This window comes from Euwallacea fornicatus, chromosome 27, assembly GCF_040115645.1.
Source record: "Euwallacea fornicatus isolate EFF26 chromosome 27, ASM4011564v1, whole genome shotgun sequence".
Taxonomy (NCBI): Eukaryota; Metazoa; Arthropoda; class Insecta; order Coleoptera; family Curculionidae; genus Euwallacea; species Euwallacea fornicatus.
This window is the reverse complement of record NC_089567.1, coordinates 786028-811474: the sequence shown is the minus strand read 5'-3', so window position 1 is coordinate 811474 and position 25447 is coordinate 786028. Positions and strand designations below refer to the sequence as shown.

General features: G+C 35.9%; 1 protein-coding gene and 1 long non-coding RNA gene across 3 annotated transcripts; both read left to right on the top strand.

The window, feature by feature from the left end:
* The first annotated feature begins 95 nt into the window (after positions 1 to 95).
* Positions 96 to 25260, top strand: LOC136347271 (probable ribonuclease ZC3H12D). Of its 2 annotated transcripts, none has more exons than XM_066297135.1 (9): positions 96 to 461; positions 17541 to 17764; positions 18573 to 18758; positions 19296 to 19428; positions 20207 to 20442; positions 20760 to 20913; positions 21099 to 21273; positions 21341 to 21807; positions 21994 to 25260. In XM_066297135.1, the coding sequence occupies exons 1-9, from the start codon at positions 252 to 254 to the stop codon at positions 22234 to 22236; spliced, it is 2028 nt and encodes a 675-aa protein (XP_066153232.1). In that variant the 5' UTR covers positions 96 to 251; the 3' UTR covers positions 22237 to 25260. The 2 variants fall into 2 exon arrangements, with proteins under 2 accessions (XP_066153232.1, XP_066153233.1); XM_066297136.1 differs by lacking the exon at positions 96 to 461 and adding an exon at positions 12401 to 13250.
* LOC136347193 (uncharacterized) lies at positions 7962 to 9013 on the top strand. Its single transcript, XR_010733456.1, has 2 exons — positions 7962 to 8703; positions 8758 to 9013. It is a non-coding gene; the product is annotated as an uncharacterized lncRNA (long non-coding RNA).
* Positions 25261 to 25447: the final 187 nt, after the last annotated feature.

Sequence of the window (25447 nt, the reverse complement as noted above, 5' to 3'; positions counted from 1 at the left end):
TACTGTCTCTTAGACAAGTATTTGTCTCTGTCAGTGTCCGTGTCAGTACTGTCAAGTGGAGGAATTCCTGAACTTCAGCCCCCCCCACTCGTCATCCGAATCTCGAACCAAAACATTGAAATGTATGTCATTTTCCCGGAACTCGGAAGTGAAAATAACAAAATAAAAATAAAGAATAATTTATTTCCGTATACGCTAAACCGTACAGTTTCTCAATAATTCGTATAATGTAATTATGGGCAAAATCGAACATGTCAAAAAACGCTATCGGGACGGTAAGAATTAGACCGACATGTATCCCGTTACTCAAAGAGAACTTCGACAGAATTCATGTACTATTTGCGGCTATTTTAAAAGAAAAAACACGATGCGTCGATAATTCCGTGATCTATGACGTACTACTGTCCGGTCCTGAGGGACTGGCCAGGACAGTAAGCGGGGATTTTGTCAGCAGACTACAGGTAAGCAGTACATAGTATCGAGAATTCCCCTAACTGCCACTCTCTGGTCCTAGTTACCATATTAACTAAACTAGTAGTAGTTATGTTAAAATTGTGTTTATGTGTTTCAAAAGTTATCGATTCAGAAATCATTCTTCTCAATTGAACAAGTTCTGCTAAACTTATTATAGTTTCGTTGTTTCATAGTAAGTTTGATATGTGTCACTGTCTTACTTGGTTATGCTGTCTTGCTTAGTTTTACTTTGCTCTTTGGTTTTGCTATCTTGCTCAGATATCCCAACAATAAGGGAAGGGTGAAAACTACAGAGTTTACAAGTCCAATCTTAGGTTTAGGTGCTTGGTTGTTTCAAATTCAAGAATAAGTACAAGGGAAAAACCAGATAATATGTCACATGGAACAAAAAAAAAATGATAGTGCCTCTGTGTAGAGCATTGGACATAGCAGATGGTGCACAAGTAAACCAGGGATATACACATTTTATTACAGAAATATTTGTTGACTAATATTTGCTATTTTTTAGTTTATGGTAAATAGGGTTAGATATGTAATAAAAATAAAAAACTATCCTTTTTCCCTTGCTTTTTTATGTTTGGATGAAGTCAGAATAGCAATGCTAATTTTTGATCCAAGTTAAAATATGCAAATATGGTCACAAAGTTACCAACTTTTCAGATATGCTACAGCTATCATGCCTTTACCTTCAGTCAAATGAAGGTTCCAGCTTTTATTTTATCTCAGGCTCTGTGTTTGATTTTATACTCAAAAGACATTGTGTCTCATGTATAAAATGTGAATAGCTATGTAAATCATGGCTGTTTTGAAATGAACTGTGGCATGTTAAATTAGTTGTAATAGGGTTGCTAAAGTTATCATCTTCGCTTTAATGGAGCTTCCAATTATGAATTTGGAGGAATTCACATTATTAAAGACAAAGACTGGTCTATTATGTGGCATGTTTTATGCTTTCTATTTTGTTGCCGCAATAGTGAATCCTTATTTGGGCAAGCATTTAATCCTTATTTCGTTCCGTTTTACGCACAAATAATATTTTTTAATCATTGAATATAGAAAAATGTGTCTCCAAGATAGAATTACAGTAAAAACCATTCTATCACTAGAAAATTGAGCAAGTCATTTCAAACTTCTAATAACAAAAAAAGAATTAAAAAAATATATATTACAACTGAAAACTATAAAAAAAAAACGAAAAAAAGATTACTGAAATCAAAACGACTACATCAAAGACCGAAAGAATCATTTGGATAGAAGATAAAAAGTTTGCTTTACATTCTCATTAAAAAGGGGAAATTAAATTGAGTGAATCAGTTTATATAATGAGGACATAAAGCAATGATTGTGACATTAGAAGAAAATAAATCAAAAGATATGTGTGGTGGCTAGTTTAGTGAGAAAGGATAATGAGAGACTGGAAAAAATTGAAAAGATTACAAATCAGGACTAAGGAGTAAATCTTACCAGCGAAAATAATTGTAACAACAAAGATCTGGTAAAAAATATTCTGCCAATGTATTAATTTAAAATATTAATTTTTCCAAGTCACCGACTTAAATCAGCAATAAAACTTCAAAGAAAAAACATTCGAAACTTGCTAATTGCACATCTAAGGTAAGCGCGTTGTCTTTTAGTGCGTTGAAGGCTATAGTTGTTAACAAAAAAAAACAAAGGCGGATTTGGGTCTAAGCATTAGTTAAACCACCATTGATTTTATTAATGATTTCTTATGACCTGCACTTTTTTTTAATTCGCTAGCTCTTTGCATTGTTGCGTTTTTATAAAACTGCGTCATTTGTTAAAGATGTAATCTGAATATTAAAAAAAATTACCTGATATGTTCAATAGATAGGCTGATTGCAACAATGATAATGGCACGGCAAATTTTAGTATACGTGTATAATGCTGCTTATTTTTACACAATTTTTTCCTTATACAGGGTGTCTCATTTAAAGTTGTGGTTCAAGAATGCTCTAAAATGGTTCGTCGTATGAAAAAAAGTTTCAAATAATAGTTGTCTGGTAAAGAGGAGGACACGTTATGAACATAGTATCTTATCCATAACGCTATTTTAAGGTCATTTCAAGGGCAACTTTTTTTTTTAAACGGTATCCACGTATTTTTTTACAGATTCTTGTAGATTTTCAAAAAATGAATACCTTTTATTTGAATAATTTTTTATTAGACGTTTTACTACAGAGTTACCCTTGCTTTTTCGATTTTTTTTTATTAGGTAGAAGAATTGTTATGGATTTTAAACCGAATATGCATTGCAAAACTTTTCTAGAAAAAAAATGCAATAATTCCGACTAACTCAAAAATTGGACAAAAATTAAGGACAATTCTGCAGCAAAACGCCTAATAAAAGAATTGTTCAAATAAAAGATATCTAGATAGAATAGATCTTCAATCAGAGCTTTAAATGGGACACCCTGAATAATGATAAATCGAGATGTGAAATTAAAGAATGGAATACGAGCAACACAAAAATACACAATAGTACAAATGAATATCGGAGGTAGAGAATAATAAATAGAACGATTCCGCTATCTCGCCTTATAAAAGAGTGGCTGATTTTCATTCTACCGAATGTCGAAGAAGGAAAAATTTTGAAGAAGTACGAGAATTCAAAAGCACAAAAAAAACGAAAAATGGAAATGCTGAGTATTCGGATAAAGAATCTTATCATGGAGTCCTCTATCTTACGGAACTGCAGAAGTCAAAGCTCCTGCAGGAAATAAGGAAAGCATTCCTTAGATCGACGATAAACAAATTGGTTTTAGACTCCCATCAAAAAGGGGTAGTTGAATTGAATGAATCAGTCGATCTGATGAAGACGTAAAGCGGTGAAGATGGCATTACAAGAGAAGAAGCTCAAAGACGTGGGTGGTTTAGTAAGAACAGATAATGAGAAACAGAGACTAAAGAAATAATTAACGAAATAACAAATCATGATGAGGGAACAAATCCAAGGTGCGAAAATAATTATAAGAAAATATATTTGCCTAACTTATCGTCCCCTAGGAGTAATTCCAAATTTGTAAACTCTTAACGCTCATGCTGGAAAAACAGTTTTATTTTAGCACATTCTGACGTTATAGAAATTATTTTGATTTGGTTTGTTTACGTGATACGCAATTCTATGCAACATTTGCTCTTTGGGGCAAACATTGCATGGAATTACATATCGGAATCCACTAGGAACGTTACATCCTTACAAACATTGAAACAGACGCAGACGATTGCTTCGTCACTCTGTTACATACTCTCGTTTTAATCATCAAATTACTTATTTATGTTCAGTCGTTACATGTGTTTTACGCCTTCATTACAAAATTATTTTGATACAATCTAGGTGAAACATTTTAATGACGTTGCAAATATTATTTACGTTTTGTCCAGTTTGGCATCGGATCAAAATTGTAGATACGGGCGGTTCAGCGACCGTCAGACTGACCCGGATCTTTGGGTTGTTAAAGTTGGAAAAATAGGTCTGCCGCCTGATTACCCAGTGCTAAAGGCTAAATAGACCATAATTTCATAGTGCATAATTTGCTGTTATAGGTCATTTAGCTTCGTCATTAAATATGCATTTTTGCGTAGGTGTTTCTATTTTTGTATTGATGCGCAGTAAATAATAGCTCAATTCCTCGTTACTCTGTAAAGGGGAGTTAGCTGATATCTCTAAACAAGAGGGTGAAATAATTTGGGATTGGCAATCAGGTCGGGTCAGATTTGGGATCAGGAATGATCTACATTTCCCCCTATCTCTTTTTCAGCAAAATGCGTTTAATGAAACTCGGGACTTCGATTACATTGAAGATATATTTTTTGCGGGAACTAGTTTAAGCTGGAAGTTCGTACCGTTTGCCCAGAAGTTGGTATAACGAATATGAAGTAGATATAAAAATTGCATATAAGATGGGAATTTACAGGCACATTTCCTTTGCGGCCATTTCACGGGCTCCAACTGATTATCGTAGATAGAGAGTGAAATTGGGCAAAAAATGAGTTTTTGCTTTTAAATGTGAATAACTGCAACATATTCAATAAGTGTATAAAAAATTTACTCATTTGTGGACAGGGTGGTTGCTGCCTGCGGGCACATATGTAAATGTGTCTGCTTCTTCGGAGCCCTTTCTCTAACTACACTTCACCGCAAAATTTAAGCATATTTAAAATCTTTAAGCATTTTCGTTTTTATGCTTTTCGAGTCAACATTTTACGTTAACTAGCGAAACACGACCATGATGTCAATAAATTTAACTTCACGAAATCAATAAGGGATCTAGTTAAATGAATACACGGTGTACCAAAAAAATTCGTAATTCTAATTTTACGGTTTGTACAAATAAACGAGTGTATTGCTCTAATCGCCCCTTTTTGATATACCGAAAGTTTCTAATCTCAGTTTGATTAATTTGTTCGCATATTCCCAAATTAACTGATTCTTAACTGCAGCTCATTTAAGTCCTTATGGGGAACCTGCATGGCTCTGGCTTGTCGACCCATATTGTCTCATAAATGTTCGATGGAATTTAGATCAGGGCTTCTTGCTGGCCAAGACAGCGTTTGAATTTCCAAACCTTGGAGGTAATTTTGCACTACTTGTGCCACGTGCGTGCGTGCATTATCATGCGTCAATAAGAATTCCCCACCGATCATTGTGGCATATAGCAATACATGGAATTCTAAAATATTTGTTATGTATTTGTGGTCTGTTAAATCACCGTTTTGAAACCCAACCAACTCCGTGAGACCTTCCAAACTAGTGCCTTCCCATATCATAACAGATCCACCTTCATAGTTTACAGTTCCGACAATGCTGCAAATTGGATACGCTATCTTCGATGTTTTATAGCTAATAAGGGCCTATTTGCAGCCCTACATGGAGTGCCATTCTTTTCTGCTAATTTTCTTCTCGCTGCACTTTGACTGATACGAAATTCGCATCGACGAGAAAACTCCTACTTCAGCGTAGTGTTTGTAATGAATCGACTTTTTAAAGCTTTTGGGCGCGAAAATCAATCTTGAGCATTCGTTGTTGACCTTTGCCATCCTTGACCAGGTCTTCTTCGGTTACTATCAACCTCCCGAAACCGCGCAAGTGCCCGGTAGACCGTAGGTTGTGCCACTTCAAATCGTAATGTGATTTGAACTTGTGGCAAACCTACTTCTGCTAGTGGCACAGCAGCTGCACATTCTTCCAGCGAAAGATTTCTCCTCTCGTGGATATTTTGGGTCGTTTTCTTTGGGAATAAAAATTTAAATTTACAAAACGTACTTCAAAAACACAATCTAAACGAAGTTAAATGAGGTATATAACCTTCAAGCCGAAATTGCTGAAATAGCAATTTTCATTGTTTTGTAAACAACTGTTGTTATCTTATAAACAAACACGTAAAAAATTATGAAACGGTTTTAAGAGTAATAAAGAAATAATTTCGAATAACTAGCGTGGATTTTTCGGTGCAATATACAGAGTGTTTCGATTTGGAGTGTTTTGGCGGGTAACTCCCACTTCCCGGTTAGATAGGAAAAAAGTAGCGTACATATCAAGAGCGCGGTTTATGAGGAAATGTTAATGGCGAAAACCACATTTTGATATTTTTAGAGTCCACGGGGCTAGTGGGCCTCCTTCAAATTTTAGGCCCTTTCCAATATTCCTCATAACTTTTTTGTTTAGGGCAATATTGAATTAAAACAAAAACATTCTTAAGGCACTTTTTCGATGTAATTGCTATGGCGTGCTACACCGTGCCGTTTTTGTCAAAAACCGACATAACGTATTTATTTTAAATAAAAGTCACAGTTGGGCATGACTTCAAAAAAATATCAATTTTAAATCATTTTCAACCACGCAAGTGTGTCTTTAGTTATTTTCAAAAATAATTGAAGTATTAAACTTTTTGCGTTTATACTCAAGTTAGTTTTGGCACCAGCAATATTGGTCATTTTATGTGTTTTTAATTTTTGCCTCATAATTTTTAATGTTTAGTGTTGATTTAGTGCCGATTTTCCAAGTAAAAATGATAGATAACTATGAAAAATATGACACGATAAAGTGTTTCATATTGTCAAATGAAATCTTGCTTGTGAGTTATACTTCCATATCTATGCCGAGTAGAAAACCGTTTAAGCAATTGAAAATTAACTACAGAATTATCAAAACTTCAAAAAATGTAGACCACAGCACTACAATTTGAATGAAAGTAACGAAATCGAAGAACTAAATGTAATTGGAGAAGTTTTGGAAGGCTCTAACATATCGCTTATTCTTGAAAAATGACTTGAAAAATGGTTCAAAATGACATTTTTTGAAGTCATAGTCGTCTCTGATTTTCATTTAAAATATAAAAGTTATGTCGGTTTTTGACAAAACGGTATCCTGTATCAAAAAACTAAAGCATGCCACTGCAACCGCATCGAAAAAGTGCCTTAAGGACGTCTCTGTTTTTCTTCAATATTATCCTAAACAGAAAAGTTATGAGCAATTTTGAAAATTGGCGAAATTTAAAAAACGCCCTCTAGCGCCGTGGACTGTAAAAATATCGAAATACGGTTTTCGCTATTAATGTTTCCTCATAAATCGAGCTCTTGACATGTATGCTAGTTTTCCTCTCTATAACCCGGAAATGGGATTTTCCTGTTAAAACATTGCAAATCCAAACACTGTACGAACATTTTGTAACTTCTACTTTTTTCATGATACCTTTGACAGTTCTGAAAAATAAATCAAAGTCGAACGTGCTTTAAAATTTATATATTTCGAATTACGGTTATTACACAAAGCAGGTGCACTTCCCCACGCGATTATCCCATGAAATGGCCTCGGCGCAACCCGTATCTAGCACCTCTGGATTTTCGCGTAGCTTATAATTTTATTATTCAAATTTAGCAATTATTCCCATGCAAGGAGTGATTCTGCACTCACTCTGTCTAAAAGCGGGCAAGTTTCTTCGTCAACATATTCCATATGTCGGCACCGACGTATGTTTCAAAGCCAAATCTAATGTTTTTGATTGATTTTCTGGCCGTTCATGGTCAATTTCACACTATCTATTTTATCTGCAACAATTAAATACGACCGGTGGAATAACCGCAAAGCAGGGTTTGCTTGCAAATTTCACTTTCGTAATTTTATTATTTACTTGATATTCTTAGCGTCTACATATTTATACTTTTTGCGTAAACGTTAAAAATTCGAAACGTGAAATTTGGAACATTAAAACACCTTTCTCTGTTTATTTGTATGGATAATAGAGATGTGAGCAAAATATCCAGTATACTGCACGCTGTATAAACTTTAAACTACTTTTAATCCCGGATCTAAAATACCTAAATAGAAATCGTTTTGTTGTATCCTAAGTAGATGTTTATTTGGTTTATTTTTAATGTTTTAAAGTGCACTGTTTCCAAATGCTATCTGGATGAGTTCCAATACCTGAATCCGTTAAATAGGGGTGTTGGAGGCCGTTGGAGATGCGGAAACGGTCAAATTTAATTAAAGGTTTTTTTTCTCCGGCTAAAATAATCAGTAAAATAACTATTTACTTTTTTACCTTGTCATTTTCGAGTTTTCGTTGTGCCCTGTACGCATACGCGCACTTTTCCTCACCCATGTGTGCATATTCCGCACGCATATGCGTGTGCGGAAAGTTGAACTTTCTCTCACTGTTTACCTAAAAGTGGCTGTGACGCCTGTTCATCAAATAGATAATCTGACAGATGACGACAGATTTCCGATCATTCGACATGTAATAGGCACTAGACAATGGAGATAGATCGTGACGCTAGATGATGAGGCAGAATTACTAAAATACTCCCATGAGTTCATATACTCATACTCTCGCCCCCTCTCTCTCTCTCCTTCTCTATACGTTTCTTCCTCTCGACATTTCATTGTCCTTAAACGTGCAACTCTCTCCCGTTTAACTGAGTCAGCATCTACTCCCGTTTACGTGGTCCTCATGCTGTATGTGGTCCTTACCTTGGACACCCCGTAGACACTTTAGAAATGAACTTCTTCGAGGGGAAATGAAGGTGATCAAACCGCATTGAAGTACTGCAATTAAAATTCTTTATGTCACTTCCAGTTTCCATAAAATAGGTACAGGGGCGTCTAGTTTGAGACACCCTGCACATACGTTCGTAAATTTTAACTCGATTTATTAGTCTGTGAGCTTTTGTGAGGCAAGTGATACGAAGGTGTTTGTCAATTCGTCTAATGTGAGTGTGAAAAACATGTTGTCTCATGAAGATAGTGTTATAAACTAGCCTTAGGCGTAAGGAGTATGTTGCGAACACCTGCTAGTGTCTTATTACATCTTGGAAATGGACTAAGCTTGTTGTTGTAAGTGAGAAGAGAGCGATTCAGGGATGCGAGCGTGGGAAGGATGTGGAGGTCTGGGTGCCTGTTCTCGGGATGAAAAACGGGTGCACCCGGGGTGACTCTGATACAGTATATCAAATTGAAACTCGTACACCTCAAAATTTTCTAATATGTTATGTTTTTTCTTAAATAAATATCTTTTACACATTAACTTTGTATATTTTGCGAAGAATGGTCACGGATAGAACGTTTTTTATCACAAATTCTTGTGGTAAAGTATTTGGTAAAATAACAATAATTTTTTAAATATTTTGATAGTCAAATTGACAATCGTAAAGTGATGATTCGTAGACATTAAATATTTCTTGCTTCTGTTGAATAGTTCCAAATTTTATATAAATTTACTATCGTGACGAATTTATCTGTGTTAACTGTTTCCATAATACTTTTCTCAATTTTTCGTATCAATGGCACGCCAGAGGGGCCAAACAAGTTTAGCAGAGAGAGAGTTAGCGATTCATCATCATAAACATGGAAAATCTTGCCGGGAAATTGCAAAAATCCTTAACAGACCCTACACCACTGTACAAGGTATTATAACACGTTACAATGATGGCCATGGTCTAGAAAATATAGTAAAAATTGCTTAAAAATGTTTTTTTAATATATACGACGAGCGTTGGATTCTAAGGAAAGTTGCGGAAAATCCCAAACTGTCAGCCCCTAAGTTAGCGAAAATGGTAGAAGTAGAATTAAAGAAAAAAGTTAATCCCCAAACAATTAGAAATTTATTGAATAAAAATAACTTCCATGGTAGAATAGCACGAAAGAAACCGTGCATAAGCAAGACGAACAAAATCAAACGTCTTTAGTTTGCTGAAGAACACCGAGATAAGGATGTATCATTGTAGAACAACGTGATGTTTGCAGACGAGAGCAAGTTCAATATTTTTGATTCTGACGGAGTAAATAGAGTGGGGAGAAAACCCAACGAAGCGATAAAATCTAAGAATTTACGAGCGACCATGGGTGGGGGTTCTCTGATTCCTGATGGCATGGGGGTGCATGTCTTCCAAAGGCCCTGGTAACTTGCGCTTCATTAATGGTATTATGAATCAAAATATGTATCTTGTCATCTTAAAACAAAGTCTGAAGCGAAGTGCTACAAAATTGGGAATTAGAGAACGTTTTATCTTTTACCGAGATAACGATCCCAAACACAAGGCGATGAAAATTAAGACTTGGTCGTTATGTAACTGCCCAAAAGTTACTTTCACAAAGCCCAGATCTCAATGTGATTGAACATTTATGGGACAACTCATCAAATCTCTAACATTCACGAGTTAAAAGTGGCTCTGCGGGAAGAGTGGGCAAAAATAAAACCTGAATGTTGCCAAAAGTTAGTGGAATCTATGCCTCGACGCTTAACCCATTTGTGCCCAAAACATCTTTTTTAGGTAATTGTCATTTAATTAGTATTAATAATGCATAATACAAACAGGGGATTTACCAAATATCTGCAGAGCCATCTTTTATCACGTGTCTGAAATTATAGACAATATCTCCTACTAAAACTTATCATTTAAGGCACTAGATGTTGCCACTGATCACTTTTGTAAGCCGTGCTCAAATGAGTACAATGGGATCATATGGGTTAAGGGATGTAATTAGTAGTAAGGGATCACCAACCAAATATTAATTTCTAATTGTTGATTTATTCTGTTATTTTTATATTAGTGTACGAGTTTAAGTTTTACCATCAAAAAGTAAAGATATTTAATTTTCCCCTACAAACTGCATATTTTCTCAAGCATTTTATCAGGTGTATAAATTAATTCTCGGCCCTTAGATGAAATTGGTTAAAACGCCTCTCTGAATTTACAATTTTTTCTAACTATATAGTCCGTTTTGAAGCGCCATCTGTGAGCTATCAAACCACTTAATTTGATTAATCTAACCACGAAGAACGTTACAAATGTCGTCTGACAAGCAGCGCTTAAGGCGCTCTCGTCTTTTCACTTTTCAACTTAAAAAAAATGCTGCAGAAGCGCAAGACACGATTTGTTCAGCCTTGGGAGAGAATGCTGTATCTTGTAGTACGCGTAAAAAATGGTTTCAACAGTTTCGGAATGGAAATTTTGATCATTTTGAAGATGAAATACGCCCCGGTCAACCAAAAAAGGTTAACGATGAAGAGTTGGAGAACTTACTCAATGCAAATCCCTGCCAAAGACAAAAAGAGCTTGCTAATGCACTCGGAATGACTTAACCAGCTATTTCGATACGTTTGAAAAAATTAGGGAGGATACAAAAGGAAGGTCAGTGGATACCTCATGATCTTAGCCCAGAAAACAAAGATCGGCGCTGCGAAATTGCAATGTGTCTACTGACGCGATTCAGAAAAAGAGACTTTTTAAGTAAAATTGTTACTGGAGATGAAGAAAAAAACAATCCTAAGAGAAAAAAATCGTGGGTTTATCCGGGAGTCCCATCAGCAAGTGCTGCAAAACTAAACATCCACGGAAAAAATTTGTTATTGAGTATTTGGTGGGATTCCAAAGGTGTAATTTATTATGAGACACTTAAACCAAGAGAAACTGTTACTGCTAACCGTTATCAAGAGGTCAATTAATAAAATTGAGGGATGCTATTGAGGAAAAAAGACCTTTTAATGGCAGTGCGACAAGGCAAGTCACTTTGTTGCGCGGCAACGCGCGCCCACACACGGCAAAAGACACCACTGACATTATCTCCACGTTGGGCTGGGAAGTTCTCCCTCATTCACCAGATCTCGCACCTTCTGATTACTACCCTTTTCGAGCGTTACAACATCACCTGGTTGATACACACTTTCGATATCTCGAAGAAGTCCGCCGAACAATGGAAGATTTTATCCAATCAAAATCACCATCTTTCCTCCGAGATGGGACTCGAAAATTACCCGATAAATGGCAGAAATGCGTTGGAAGTAAGGGCAATTATTTCGATGATTAAATTGTAATTCTTTTTTTTTTTTTTATAAATAAAAATCTAAATTGTTGAAAAAAGGCCGTGAATCAATTTACACACATGATATTTTACTTTAGCCATTCGTCTCTAAGTGTGACAAGGGAAAACGTGCAAGGATTGTTATTTAACAAAAACTCTCAGTTATTGGAAAACTTTTAGGTGTACGAGTTTCAATTTGACGTACTGTAGATCGTGCGAGGGGGCATTCGATCTCCGATCTTGGGGAAGTAAAGGGGTACTGCCGGGACTTGTGCTCCGTTCCATCCTCCTCCGCCACCAAAAATGCAATTTCCCCACAATTGTTATTATTTTTTAAATCGTTTCCAGTGGATTTGGGTAGCGAACGAGCATCGAAGATTCGAGAAAAATGTCACGTGACGAGGACCGAGAGGCACTCATTGAGGCCAGTCATTTGGCGACAGTGACACAGTTATCGCGAACGCGCTCGTCTATCTCGTCACTAGCAAGGGCTCATAATGGTGAATTAAAATCCTTTGTGAATCTAAATCGTTTATTTATTTGTTGATAATACTCACGCACGCACATTAATTTGTAAAGATAACACAGAATAAGAGGAATAAACTAAGTTTTATCGCTTAGGCGTATCGACAAAAGTAAATAACATGCACAGCTTGCGTAGGTAATTTAAATAAATGTTTCTTCAGTCTGATTGTCGTTCCCAAACGCTCTCAAGTCCGGTTCATATTCTCATTCATTCACCACAGTCGAATATATCGCGAATGAGAGTGGTGAAACTCGGTTCACCTTGTTGAGTACCGCGCCGTCCGCTCGCCGAAATTTTATTCAATTTCAATGGCCTGTTAGAAGGCTACGCGTCTCTTTCTCTTTTACATCCGGCTTGCTATCCGGATCTTCATTTTCTTCGACATTTTTCGTCGTTTCTTCAGTTCAGTCCGACGTTTCTCCGCGTTTCGGTACTTCGTACAACCACATTTCTACACCCTACAGAGGCCTTACCAACCGGACTTACCCGTTTAGGGGGCCCCGCGCCTCTTCTCGCGCGTGAGTGACTCGTGAGACAAGCAGCTAAATCAAACCGCTTTTTTTCCTTTTTTTTTTTTTTGTTTTTTTCTTTTTTTCGATAAGCCGAACCCGACGTACTGACGATGCCGATGCCGGATCTTCTATCGAATGACTGCTCGATATTTCGTCGGGATTAACAAATCGATTGAATTTGTGATTCCGGGATCGGTATTTGCATTGTTCGTTTCCTTTTAGTTCGAAAGTGATTCGTCGGTTTTGATTTGATTGAGACACCGAAGTGATTATTATGTTATAAACTTTGATTGCAGTTAGCGAGAAACGCGCGATTTGTCCGTTTCTATGACAATTATTTGGGTTCTCGTCATAGAGTTAAATGTGTTTACAGCTTCGGGTCCCGATCTTTCTGGATATGACTGTTACCTTCGGCGAGGTTAGTATGGTCTCAACCGCTGATGTTAATAGATAGATATGCTTTGCCTTTAGGCCCTAAAATTTCATTGGTGTCGCTCATGCATCCTAAAACGCTCGTGCGCCACTCCACCGCATTATCACCACCTGGAAATATGAAAATGTTTCCATTCAGAGCGACTAAGACTCCAACCATTTATGTATATCTAATCATCATATGAAAAAGTTACTTTTAAACGCCATTATTTCCCTTCTTATTGGAAAGAAATGCGAACGTACCGTAAGGCCAGAAGGTTCACGCTGTGCGGTTTCCTTACGGATCGCTTACATTACTTACCTAAATGTCCGATATCTCAGTAAACACAAAGATCCGTGTTCGCCAACCTGTGGCAAATTTTCATAAAATTTGCAAAGTTTACACGCTTGCATGCAGCTTTCTTATGTGCTTACGTTACTTAAACCTTACGCATGACGTTTTTACTTGTTTGGAAGCTGAAAACTGGGTTACGAAAAAACAATGTTGTACGTACGTAATGTAGGGCTTTATGAGACGAGGCACTTCATGGCTGGGCGAGCTTACATGCAAATCTATAAATGGATGAGTTCATTTAATGCCCGATTTCATATTCGTTTGCTAATAATTAAACTTTTAAGTTAGAATTGAAATGCTTCCAAAACAGGTAACTCGGCAAGCACTTCAAGTCACTTTGAATTACGATCATGATGAATTTTATGACACTGTTTTGTGACCATAAACTTATCCATTTTTTGGTCCTAGTGCAATAACGTTGACCATTACCTATAACAGAACATTCATAATGACTGAACGATCATGTAATAAGATGTATTTTGTGAATATCCTGGTAAAATTTACGTGTAAAACTGTTCGGGCAACGTTTTTGGTCCATCATAAGGGTGATTAACTAAACATTAACTGTCAAACATGGATTTCTATTAACAGGTAATTAAGGTATTTTAGTTTTGATTTACAAGTTAAATGATTAGCGAATTAACATGGAATCTCACTTAAGACGTAGGTAATACGTACTTAATGAAGGTTTATTCCACTCACCCGTTTGTGGGTTCACTCGCAAGTTCGCTCGGCTATAACCTGATTCGATGTAATGAATATATAGTGAAACGTTATATTAGCTATTTATTACATAAACTACTGTCATAATCGAATCAGACATAAAAATAACAATTTGTTTCGTGCGGGCACCTTAATTAAAACCACGAAATCCAATTAGGACAGATGTGCCTGATTACCATTTTTCAGGTGTTCTTGGCGACGAAGTGCCCATATAGCTTAAATTACATAATTTTCTATAGTTACATAATTTAAATATATAATTACATGAATATATATTTATATAAATAAACTTTTAAAATTGCTTCCGCCCTGGCTTAATTTTGGGCAACTTTTTGTGCATTGCAATAAGCCAAAAACTCAGTTTGAATTTTGGCAGGTAATGACAATTTTGGAATCTAAATGGGTGACCAAATTGGCTTCTTTTAGCTACTAGTTGCGTAACGAAAGCACGAACAACACACCACAAATAGGATAAGCAAAAATACTGGTCGCGGCAATTCTACAGATACAGCACGCAGCTTCACCAAGAGCTAATTTCTGCCCTTTTTGATTTTGATAAATAGCTGAAGATAATCTAGTTGAAAAGCCCAAATAACACACATTTCGAGGAAATTTTACGCATGTTGATGCCACCCCTACGGTCTTAGGGGGCGCAAAAATGCGATATTACAAAAGTCAGCATTTTGAAAACATAAAAACGGTGAGATGAATCTAAAATTGCAGCAAATCACTTGGAAAATTACATTAATTAAACACTAAAAAACTCTTGTATGCATAAAAAAATCTTCTCTAATTCGCGTGACGTCTGATATAAGGGCACGCATATCCTTAAAGGGGCTACCATGTGCAAGGTGGGCCGAGTTTGATTGAATTTCAAGATCCCTCAAAGTCTGAAGGAGATGATGAAAAAGTAACATGAAATATAACCCAAGAAACGTATTGAATATTTTCTTTTGATCCTGACAAAAGCGCAAATCTCATGAAATGTGGGCCAGCCTGGATAGGAGCAGCTACCTAGCTAAAAATACAACATCCTGTATTTTTTAATTGCGTTTTTAAATATCTTTTTTTACGGATTAACTGCTTCTAGCCGGAATTAATTAGTAGACATCGTCACATCCTCGAGCATAATTAATGAAAATTTCGCAAGTTCTCAATAACAAGGTAATTCAAATTCACGAGACGAGATTATCTAGGATTATCGTCTGAATCAATAATTACTGAAAGGATGCTGATCGTCGATAATGAATATTTTTGTTTGCACAACAAACAACAGAAAATATTGTTATTGAAGTCAATGATACCGGATCTGAATATAGCAACAAAGTAAGAATTTTACCGTAGGCTTGAGAAATGTGAGACATGAGTTGTGTTGGTGAAAATGTTGATATAGCTGGTCACGTAATTAATTAGCTGTAAAGCATATTTGAAGCATTAATTATAGTTTCGCATTGTGACGCAATTGCAAACAATTCAATTTCCGAATTACCTGCATACTCGTCTAGTATGTATTTAAATTAGATATTAATTTTTTGTAACTTTGATTATGCTGCAATGGACAGCTATAAACGCTGACTGGTTGTGCTGATGTGAGATTAGGACAGGGGGGAAATAGCTTTTCTACGGGCAGTCGATAATTACGTGTATCACATAAAACATATTGAGCTGTGCAGGGAATGTGGATTTAGAGCGTTCAATTTTAAAGAAATTGCTACTTTAATTTTAGTGGAATTGATAGGGAAATTTAGATTTTACAAAAAAAATTGGTTGTTTTACGACCAGCAGAGCTACGATTAGCATAAAACTGTCTCCCAATTCATCCAACTGCATATTACGCTAGCGGTTTTCGAGATCCTAATAATAATTAAATACGCACAAAGCAAACTAATTATTTCCTACAAATTAATTTTGCATTGCAACCTTTCTATTTCTTCCAAACCTCGCTACCCGAGCGCCTACTTATTTTCGATTGGTTTTGCCAGTTATCGGGGAATCCCATCCACTTCATTAGAAGAAACCATTAATTATTCTCCAGAAAATCATGACCCTGGTCGAGAGGTTAACAAGAACCGTCATACCGTAATATTAAAACCCGATTTTACCTTAAAAAAAATTGTTAGTGGGTGTGTGTAGCTTTAATGGTAGTCGGTAGATTACAGGAAGAATATTGTAATGTGGAATTCCTGTTATCAATTTACATTAAGTAGCAATTCATACTAAATGGTTGGAAATCTTGATATGACTGGTATTTCCTCGAGCTGATGTAGCTTCGCATAAGCCACGCTACCTTGGAAATCCACAGGATCTAGACCGTTTAATTAGATGATCGCTATCACGGAGAGTATCGTTTTTCTGTGTGTTGATGGGCAGTTCGTTAAATGTGAAACTTTTGTTTTCGCTTCGGTATCAAACCCATTCTGGTGCAAAAGTTTCGCGGGTCATGCCCGAGATTCATTTAAAAAATAACAACATTATGTGACCTGCGTTATTTAAGTCAAAAAACCCGTTCCCGGAACCTGCCCGAATGCATTAAGCAACTGCATTTCAGCATCGATGTAAGCTGCGTTGCATGACCCGTCTTCTAAATATGCACATTCCTGTAGATTTGCATTCGTGATTTTGACAAATCATACTTTTCAACCGCTCCCTAGGAGCGTAGACATAATCAGCGGAGATAGACGTGAAAACTGACTCTAACATACGTGAGTGTTAGGAGACCCAAATGAGTGATGAACGCTGCGCAATGAACTAAATTAATTCATATGCTTAGTTAGGCGATTATATGTCCTTATCAATGAGCTAACGGCCGTCTGCACGTCCCAGAAGTAGCTGAAAGACATTCGTCTCGATAATAACGTACAATAAAATATCACGGAAAGTCGAGAGCTTCGTTTAGGTGGGCCGTTATGAATCGATCAGCAGCGATAAACGAACGCGATTTTTGATGCGGAGGTTCGAGCCCTGTTCGATTAAACTTTTTTTTTTAATTAATTTATTTTTATATATACAAAATCGCAGGAAAAATCGCGTAAATGATTCCGACATCGCTAGCAGAGCTGTAACAATAATAATGATTGATTGTGCTACTATCTCCGGTGGAAATCTACATTTGAAAGTATATTCGGGGCGATAGAAGCTCAAGTTTCGGTAATCGTTCCTATGCAGCAGGCAGCCCCAAAGGGGAAGGCATTGCCTAAACTTAATTCATGTTTGTTACAGAAATATGTAGACGATATCTGCCTTGAAGGTTGCAACCTTGCTAAAATAGCTGCAACTGGTGAAGATTCCAGCTACGATTCGGATTGCGAGGGTTATGAAGGAACCCAAAGCAATCTGTCTGGAAGTCACCAAGACGTTTCCCGAACGGTGAGCGATACTTTGGCAGCGGAGTTTGCAGAATATGTACAGGGAGCGCAAGAATCTAGTGCCGCATATAATGCAAGGTAATTTACCTTCGTAATAATAGCTCGTTTAAACGTACGAAGATATCTCAGAAACTGGAATTTTTCAATAGTAGTCTTTAACGTGGCAAATGAGGCTGGAAGGGAGGCGCGTTGCAACTTGAAACGGCTGAATACGGCCACCATCTAAAAATTTACACCTGCGAAATTGGCCAAAAACCGAATTTCTGCTTGGTGGCGTATTGCTCGCGTGTTCATAACTTTTTTAGATATTATCAATTTAATTTCTTCATCCTCGTCATTATTTTAATTTTACAAGAATTGCGGCCTTCCGATTCTGGTACATTTTCATTGAACGACCTTCAAGAAAGCACAATTAGGACGCATTAATTAATAAAATATCAGATTCCAATTAATCACCCTGTATTATTATAGTTTGATGTTGAAATCGCATGTCCCTCACTCACTCGCAAGGAAAAAATTGCCACTATCGAGCTTCATCTTGGCAGGTTTTCTTGTTAATAATTAAATTGAGATACAGGGTGTGTTAGAAAAATTAAAGACGGATGGAATCCCGTGTACGATGTCTTAAAACACCTCGTAATATTTCTTTTCCTTTTGTTGAAACTAAACTTGAAAATGTTGGTATTTTCCGTCATGGAAACAAATCATCCATGTACCCCTGAGGATCGTGTCTCTTCTTCCCTTAGATTTTTAATGTGCGCTGCTTGGCTCCGGGCTCCCTTGCAATGTAGTTATTAATATCGTGAGGCTTACCGTATTCTGGAATATATCGTTCATTGCTCACTATGGAAGTTTGTCTTATTTTTACATAAACTTGTTTTTACAGGGTAGAATTTGCGTTGAAATTAGGATATACGGAAAAACATGTTCAGGCAGCTCTGCAAAAACTTGGTCCCTCTCCTACCCAGAACGAACTTCTGGCAGAACTGATAAAATTGGGGGCCCAGAAAAGCGGATCCTGTGATAGCAGCCCAACGGAAAGTCTAGCTAGTGAATTAGGACTTTTAGATAGGTATGTTTTATTATTTATGATACAATTTTACTTCGGAATTAAGCATTAAATTAAAATCTATTAAATTTTAAATTAATTTTAATTTAAAAAAAAAACAAAAAAAACGTAAAATTCTGCTTATAAAGTTGCTCTGACCAACAATAATTAATTAAATAATTTATCTGTGGTGTGCAGGTCGTAACTTAAAAGGTCTAGGATTAAATCTATCACTTTAAAATTTTCTCGAATGCTCATTGAGTGATTTCGACTATCAATAAATTTCTATTTAACCCAGTTACTTGTGCTTCATTTTGTAATTTTTATTCATTTTTATTGTTAAAATAGTGGATGGGATACGATAGCAAGAACGTTTATATTACCCTCCTTTCCTTTCCCCCTAATTTTTGCCCCAGCGATTATTTTATGCACAAGTCAGATCAACGTTTTTCAAATTTTGATTCTAATACCAGTGAGCTGGTACTTGCACGTGAATTTGGTCTCGTATCATATGACCACCGTTGTATAAGCATTCAAATCTAAAAGTTCTTCATGTTTTAGGTTTGATCTCCTAGATACTGGTCCCACGACTCTAAGACCCATCGTTATAGATGGTAGCAATGTCGCCATGAGTCATGGTAACAAAGACATTTTTTCGTGTCGTGGCATTAAGATCTGTGTTGATTGGTTTAAGGTAAGCAAAGGCTTTTGACTTAAACAAAGTTTGCCTTGTGGAATTTTTGACATAGAACGACAGAGATTATCAAATGTCCTATTTGATCCATATTGACCGTAACGTAAATCCACATTAAACTCAACAAAATTCAAAATATTTTTAAAAACTTGGTTTCAAGAATGCTTTAGTTTATTTATATATATTTGCCCTTTGCTATGATTGTAAGTCACACAAATGCTCCAAAAAAGCTTTAGAAGTGAGAACATAATCGGAAAGATATAAAAATTCTTTTAGCGACTTTTTGAGGAAAGTCTGCCTTAGCCAACGTTTCGGTTTTCGGGCACCATCATCAACTTAAATTTTTTATGGTCGCCCTTTATTTTCGTATGATTAAACAACAATTCAACCCTCTTATTTAAGCGTTTTATATTTCTAATTATAAAGGAGAAATCAACCGATGACGCGTGGTTCGGACGCCATATGTATCAAAAGTTTATTTCATATATCCATTATGAATTTAACCAAAATACATATCTACACTGTATGAATGTATACGGACGAGCAATATAAATTTACTAGCAATGATTTTAACCTAAGTCAGTGGTGAATAACGTTCGCCAAAAGTGACGACATAATTCAGCTTAAAATGCCTTTCGGATTTATTCTCGCAAACTAACACTGCCCGGCTATTTATTCTTCAATAGTCTGACTTTTACCTAGATTCGAAAACACGTTTACTAATATAAGTTTGCAACACAGGGAAGTTTGCTAATACATCGTTCATCTATGATTTTAGGCTCGTGGTCATAAAGATATAACAGTATTCGTTCCAAAATGGCGAAAAGAGGCGCCTCGTCCAGACAACCCTGTAAGGGACCAGGACATCCTGGCAGAACTGGAAAGAGACAGACTGTTAGTGTTTACTCCTTCAAGATTTGTAGGTGGAAAACGAATGGTTTGTTATGATGATAGATACATTTTGAAGCTGGCAGCTCGGTCTGATGGAGTTGTTGTCAGCAATGATAACTACAGGTAAAAAGTATTTTTAGATGAATTGATAGGCAATGTTATTACTTTTTGATAAACCTATACCGGCCTACCGAGACGTGGTTCACTACATTTTCTTAATTTTTTGTCTGATGTAATGGATTTTATCTAAGAGATAAACTTAATCAAAACTTGGAATTCCAAGTGAAAAAAAAAACAGTTATTTTAATAATCATTAGATCAAATAGTGGGATAAAACCAATTCAATAGCTAAAAATAGGGAAAATCAGAGGTATGTAGGTACCGGATATATGTGACGAATTTTTATTATGTGTGAAAATTGACAATTATTTCATTTCCAGGGACCTCTGCCAAGAGAATGCCGAGTTTCGAAAGGTGGTCGAAGAGAGGATTTTAATGTATTCTTTTGTTAATGACCATTTCATGCCCCCTGACGATCCTTTGGGTAGAGCGGGTCCTACATTAGACAATTTCTTACGAGCGCAGCCTAGAAAGGTTTGTTTTAATACATTACTTACTAATTAATTGAAATTAATGAGGTTTAGAATCATTTAATGACATAAAGGAGCTCGCAAGATTTGCAGTCTTTCAATATTTCAATAATTGTTGTTATAAAATTATAATGATTATGTAATGTGTTATCATCGGAGCACTATGAAATAAGTGATTTTTGATTTTAGGGTGAGGTTCCTGGAACGCCTCCGCCACCCCCCTGCCCGTACGGAAAAAAATGCACTTACGGCAACAAGTGCAAGTATCACCACCCCGAACGGGGACCTCTACCTCATAAAAGTGTCACTGAAAGATTATCTGAGCACGCTCAAAGACACTTACAAGCTAGGGAGGGTAAAGATGGTAAATTTCTTCATTTGGGTCGTAATTTCTTTTAGCATAAACCTTTATTTTCTTTGGTGTATTCCAGTGGGGGATATCCGAAAAAATCCACTTGGGCGAACACGCTCGAACGTACCTCCACCTAAAGAACCACAACATGCGGTGGTGTCGAAGTCCCGCAGTGTTGATAACGTAGGAGGCCTGACTCCATCTAGCCAATATCAGGCCATCCCAGATAGTTTTGGATTTCACACAACTCTTGAAAAGAGCGCACTCTCAAGCTTTTCTTATCATAATACCCCATCTTCGGAGAATCTTCATCGGAAATTGGCCAGACAATTAACACTTAATCCAGTGGGGGATCCTAGGTTAGCGTCTAGACGTTTTGCCCCTTTAAGTCCAAGTCCTGTCGGGCCTACGAGTGGATATTTAGGCGCCTCGGGGTGGGACCTTCATCAAGGCGTGACCAGGATTGCTAGCGCTCCGGACTCTTATAGAAGCCCGCAAAGCGCGCGTGCAAGTGCCTGGTCAGGAATTCAGGCTCCTCAACCAGGCGTAAGAATGCTTATAAATCTTACAATAGGTAGTAAGTGTAGGAAGTGCCATTTTGTTGCGCAAAGTTATTACAACGACGGCTAGAGTCAAAACCAAATCTTGTTGATTTTGGTGTTTTTTCAAAAATTTTTACACAGAATATTCCAGCATTAGTGGGCAGTAAATAAAATGTTTATTTTTTTTTAGCAAACGGCACCCGTCCATCACATGCAACGCATGTCGAGCTGTTCCGATTCCCAGCTTAACGTATGGCCGGGCCAGTGGAATGCGATCGGATCACAGGAGGACGCTCGTAGGAAACTTCACTATCATTTGGCAGCGATTTTCCCGGAGGAACAAGTTATTCATGCGATGCAGATGTATCCCGATGAAACTAACGCCCAAAAAATTTGTGCCGCCATATTGGCCATGTTTCCTACTAAGTCGTAAATATAGATTTATTAGTATAATTATCACGTTATGTTTTTGAGTTTACAGTGTGCTTGACATGGGTAACGAATCGTATATAGTGGCTTAATAACTAAAAGTTGCTTCGAACTTTTGGGGGTCCAAACTGTTTGTGCACGTATTTTCAAATTTCCAATAGTGGGGATACCAGCACGTTTTGAATTTTTCTCGTACCAGTGGACCAGTTGCTATCAGACTGGCAACTCCTAATAGTATCGAAGCCAAATCTACGGAAACCGAAATGACTACTTTATTTTTTTTTTTCAGGACTTTTTTAGATAAAATGCAAACAAAGTGAGTAACTCTGACAAAATTTTCACCTAATTACTCAGTCAACATCATTAAAAGTTATTATTTGCCACTCGCTTTTCCTAGTTTCTTTATACGTCGCCGCACATCCTTCGGTTATTTTAGTTCCCAATAAAATTGTATTATCTTATGTTTCGATAAAAGCTCTTTTTCTGCAGCTCTAGTTGCCTAAAGAATTTGCATGATACCTTATCCGAGGAATAGCTCATATTCGACTTGCTCCTTGAAGAACATTTTTTGTTCAGCAATACACGAGAGCATTTCCTCAAAAATTATTGTTACGAAGGGAAAGCGTTTTTTCGAATTAATTAGTGAACATGGTAGTAAAATGTACGTTACACGTGCCAATCACAGAAATGTAACGATTATAGTCGGTTATGTTATAAAATTAAACGTAATACCTAGTTTTAATTATTTGTTAGTATGTAATCTTCACATTGAAGCCACGTTGGTAAAACGCATGAATTTACGTTGTTTAATTATTGTGATGCATGATGGCTAAATAAATGTTGTTTTAATTGTTATGACACAAACACATGTAGTTTTGTCCAGGATGTTAAGAGATTAAATCCTATAAAATTTCGCGGATGAAGGACATTTAAATAAGGCGGTTGTTTGAATGGGCAAGCGTTCCTATGATAGAACACTCAGGTTTTTTTACGTTCATTCAATAGTCAGATATATTACGTGGAAATCCCACCAAGCTTATCTGTAATAGTACTATTTAGGTAACAGTTCTTGTTCTATTGTACGGCGGAACACATATAAAAACACAGAAACACTTGTCGATAAGATGCACAACCCGCAAAAGTTGGACGTAATTTTTTTACATCCTGGAATTATGTTTAATTCAGGAAGTCGATACTATGTATCTCTAGTAAATTGTTACAATTTTTAAATTATAGTTACAGGATAAGTAAAGGACATTATTTATATTTTGCACTCGTTGTTTATGAGAAATTTATAAGATTTAAAAGTTTTACCTTATCCAAAATACTTTGAAGATGCAGCAAAATATTCGTTCAAACACTTCATGACTTATTTTTAACTCTTTAATTTTGTATAATGTAATTCTCAAAAATTACCTCTACCTTTGAAATTAACTTCATTTAGAAATATGCATATCTGCGGTGTGTGAATTAAGAAATTTCTAATTCGCATACTCATTCGCCATCTCGTCATCAAAATAAAATAAACCCATGATTCTTGTGGAAAACTAAAATTAATAATCCTGTAAATTGCCGAATCGCACAAAAGCACCAGCCTATTAATTCATATCTTCATTTTAGTTATAACCGAGTGCAAAACATAAAAAAAAACCATAGGATAGGTAACGTAATTTCATTTGAAAAATAATTATTTTATGAAAACTCTTAGAGTTGTCATTTGATATTTAAATCATTCGATGTGTACCTATCTAAGAAATAGTGCATATGATTCTAAATCTTGAATTAGTTGGTTCTGTTTAAATCACATTACAACAGATTGGCATCAGAAAATACATAAAACATTTCAAATGGCAACATTGGGTAAATGTCTTTTTTGAAATATTTTCCTCAATCTTATTTTTACTTATGGTAATTTTGTTTGTAAACTAAAAACTTTAAAATCATTAAAAATAGTTTAAGAGGAATTTGTCTGCACTTTTGATTAAAATAATTCTTAGATCTATAAATTTTTTTGTTAAATTTTGATGTATTACGAGTCAATTACTCAACGCGTTGCAAGACTTTAATAATATTTTATTCATTAGTGATTAAAAAAAAATTAATTCACTGTGGCAGTATGTAGCAAAACTAACTATATTTTCCCCAATCAAATGTTCTGAAAATCTTATTTTCTTTGTTGCAATATATTCAAAGTTAAATAAAATTTTGTATAAAAGTAGTGATTTAAACCTGTTTGTTCACTTAATCATGCTTCTATTGTTAATTAATTTGTTACATAATTTTCATTTACTAAAAGGTGAAAACAAAACATTAATTTGTTACTGTATTTGAAGGATACGTTTTGTACTTATAATTCTTTATAGGGTATTCGTACAGGGTGCATCATGTAACATTTGCAATATTGTAATTATTGGTCTTTTTATGTAAGTACGTTAACAATACTCGTTATTAATTCATTAACTGGTTTAGTGGATTAACTTTTGTTATTTGATGTAAAATAGTGAGATGAAAGTCGGCCTTACACGCTTTGCAATCAACATCCATAACGATTATTCGCCATAGCGTGTAATATTTGGATTTTTTTTATTACTTGATTTCCAATTTTGCTGTAGTTCCTAGTCTCAGCCCAATTGTTTGTAAGGCGGGTAATTCCACAACTTATTCAGTTGCCATTTTGCCAACTTATTATAAATAAAACTCACGACTCTATAAACATAATTCGTTTTGGACAGTAACTCTCGGAGCTTGATTCGTGTTTTTGTGCCAGTTTTATATCAATGAATTACTCAAAAAATATTTGTAAATAATGTTGGTGACGTGCATAGCTCAGTTTTGCGCACGTGTATCATAAATGTTATTCATGATACTACAGTCATGTTTATCCTAAAATTACTTAACAGGGGAAAATGTTTCTTTGCTAACTTAATACTCAAAAGAATTTTTCTGTATGCCGTATTCGGAATTTTATAGTTTTATATTTTGTTGTTATAGTTTACTATTTATTTTCTAATTAAAGACATTCATATGACATGTTGTTTTATTTTTGGCCAGGAGACGTCCTCGTGATTTGGTTTTCAAGAAAAAACCTTAGAGAACTCACAGAACATTGTAAATTCAAAATATAGTGCATGCGACCTATTAGACATAAACAAATAGTGCCACATTTAGCCTAAATTTCCGTCAGTTAGAATGCCCTCTCAAGCCCAAAGAGAAAG

Coding starts and splice junctions, on each gene's coding strand:
- LOC136347271 (XM_066297135.1), top strand. CDS start 252: ATGTCAAAAAACGCTATCGGGACGGTAAGAATTAGACCGACATGTATC. Junction 20,443..20,759: donor GTCAGCAATGATAACTACAG/GTAAAAAGTATT, acceptor TTTCATTTCCAG/GGACCTCTGCCAAGAGAATG. Junction 20,914..21,098: donor TACGAGCGCAGCCTAGAAAG/GTTTGTTTTAAT, acceptor TTTTGATTTTAG/GGTGAGGTTCCTGGAACGCC.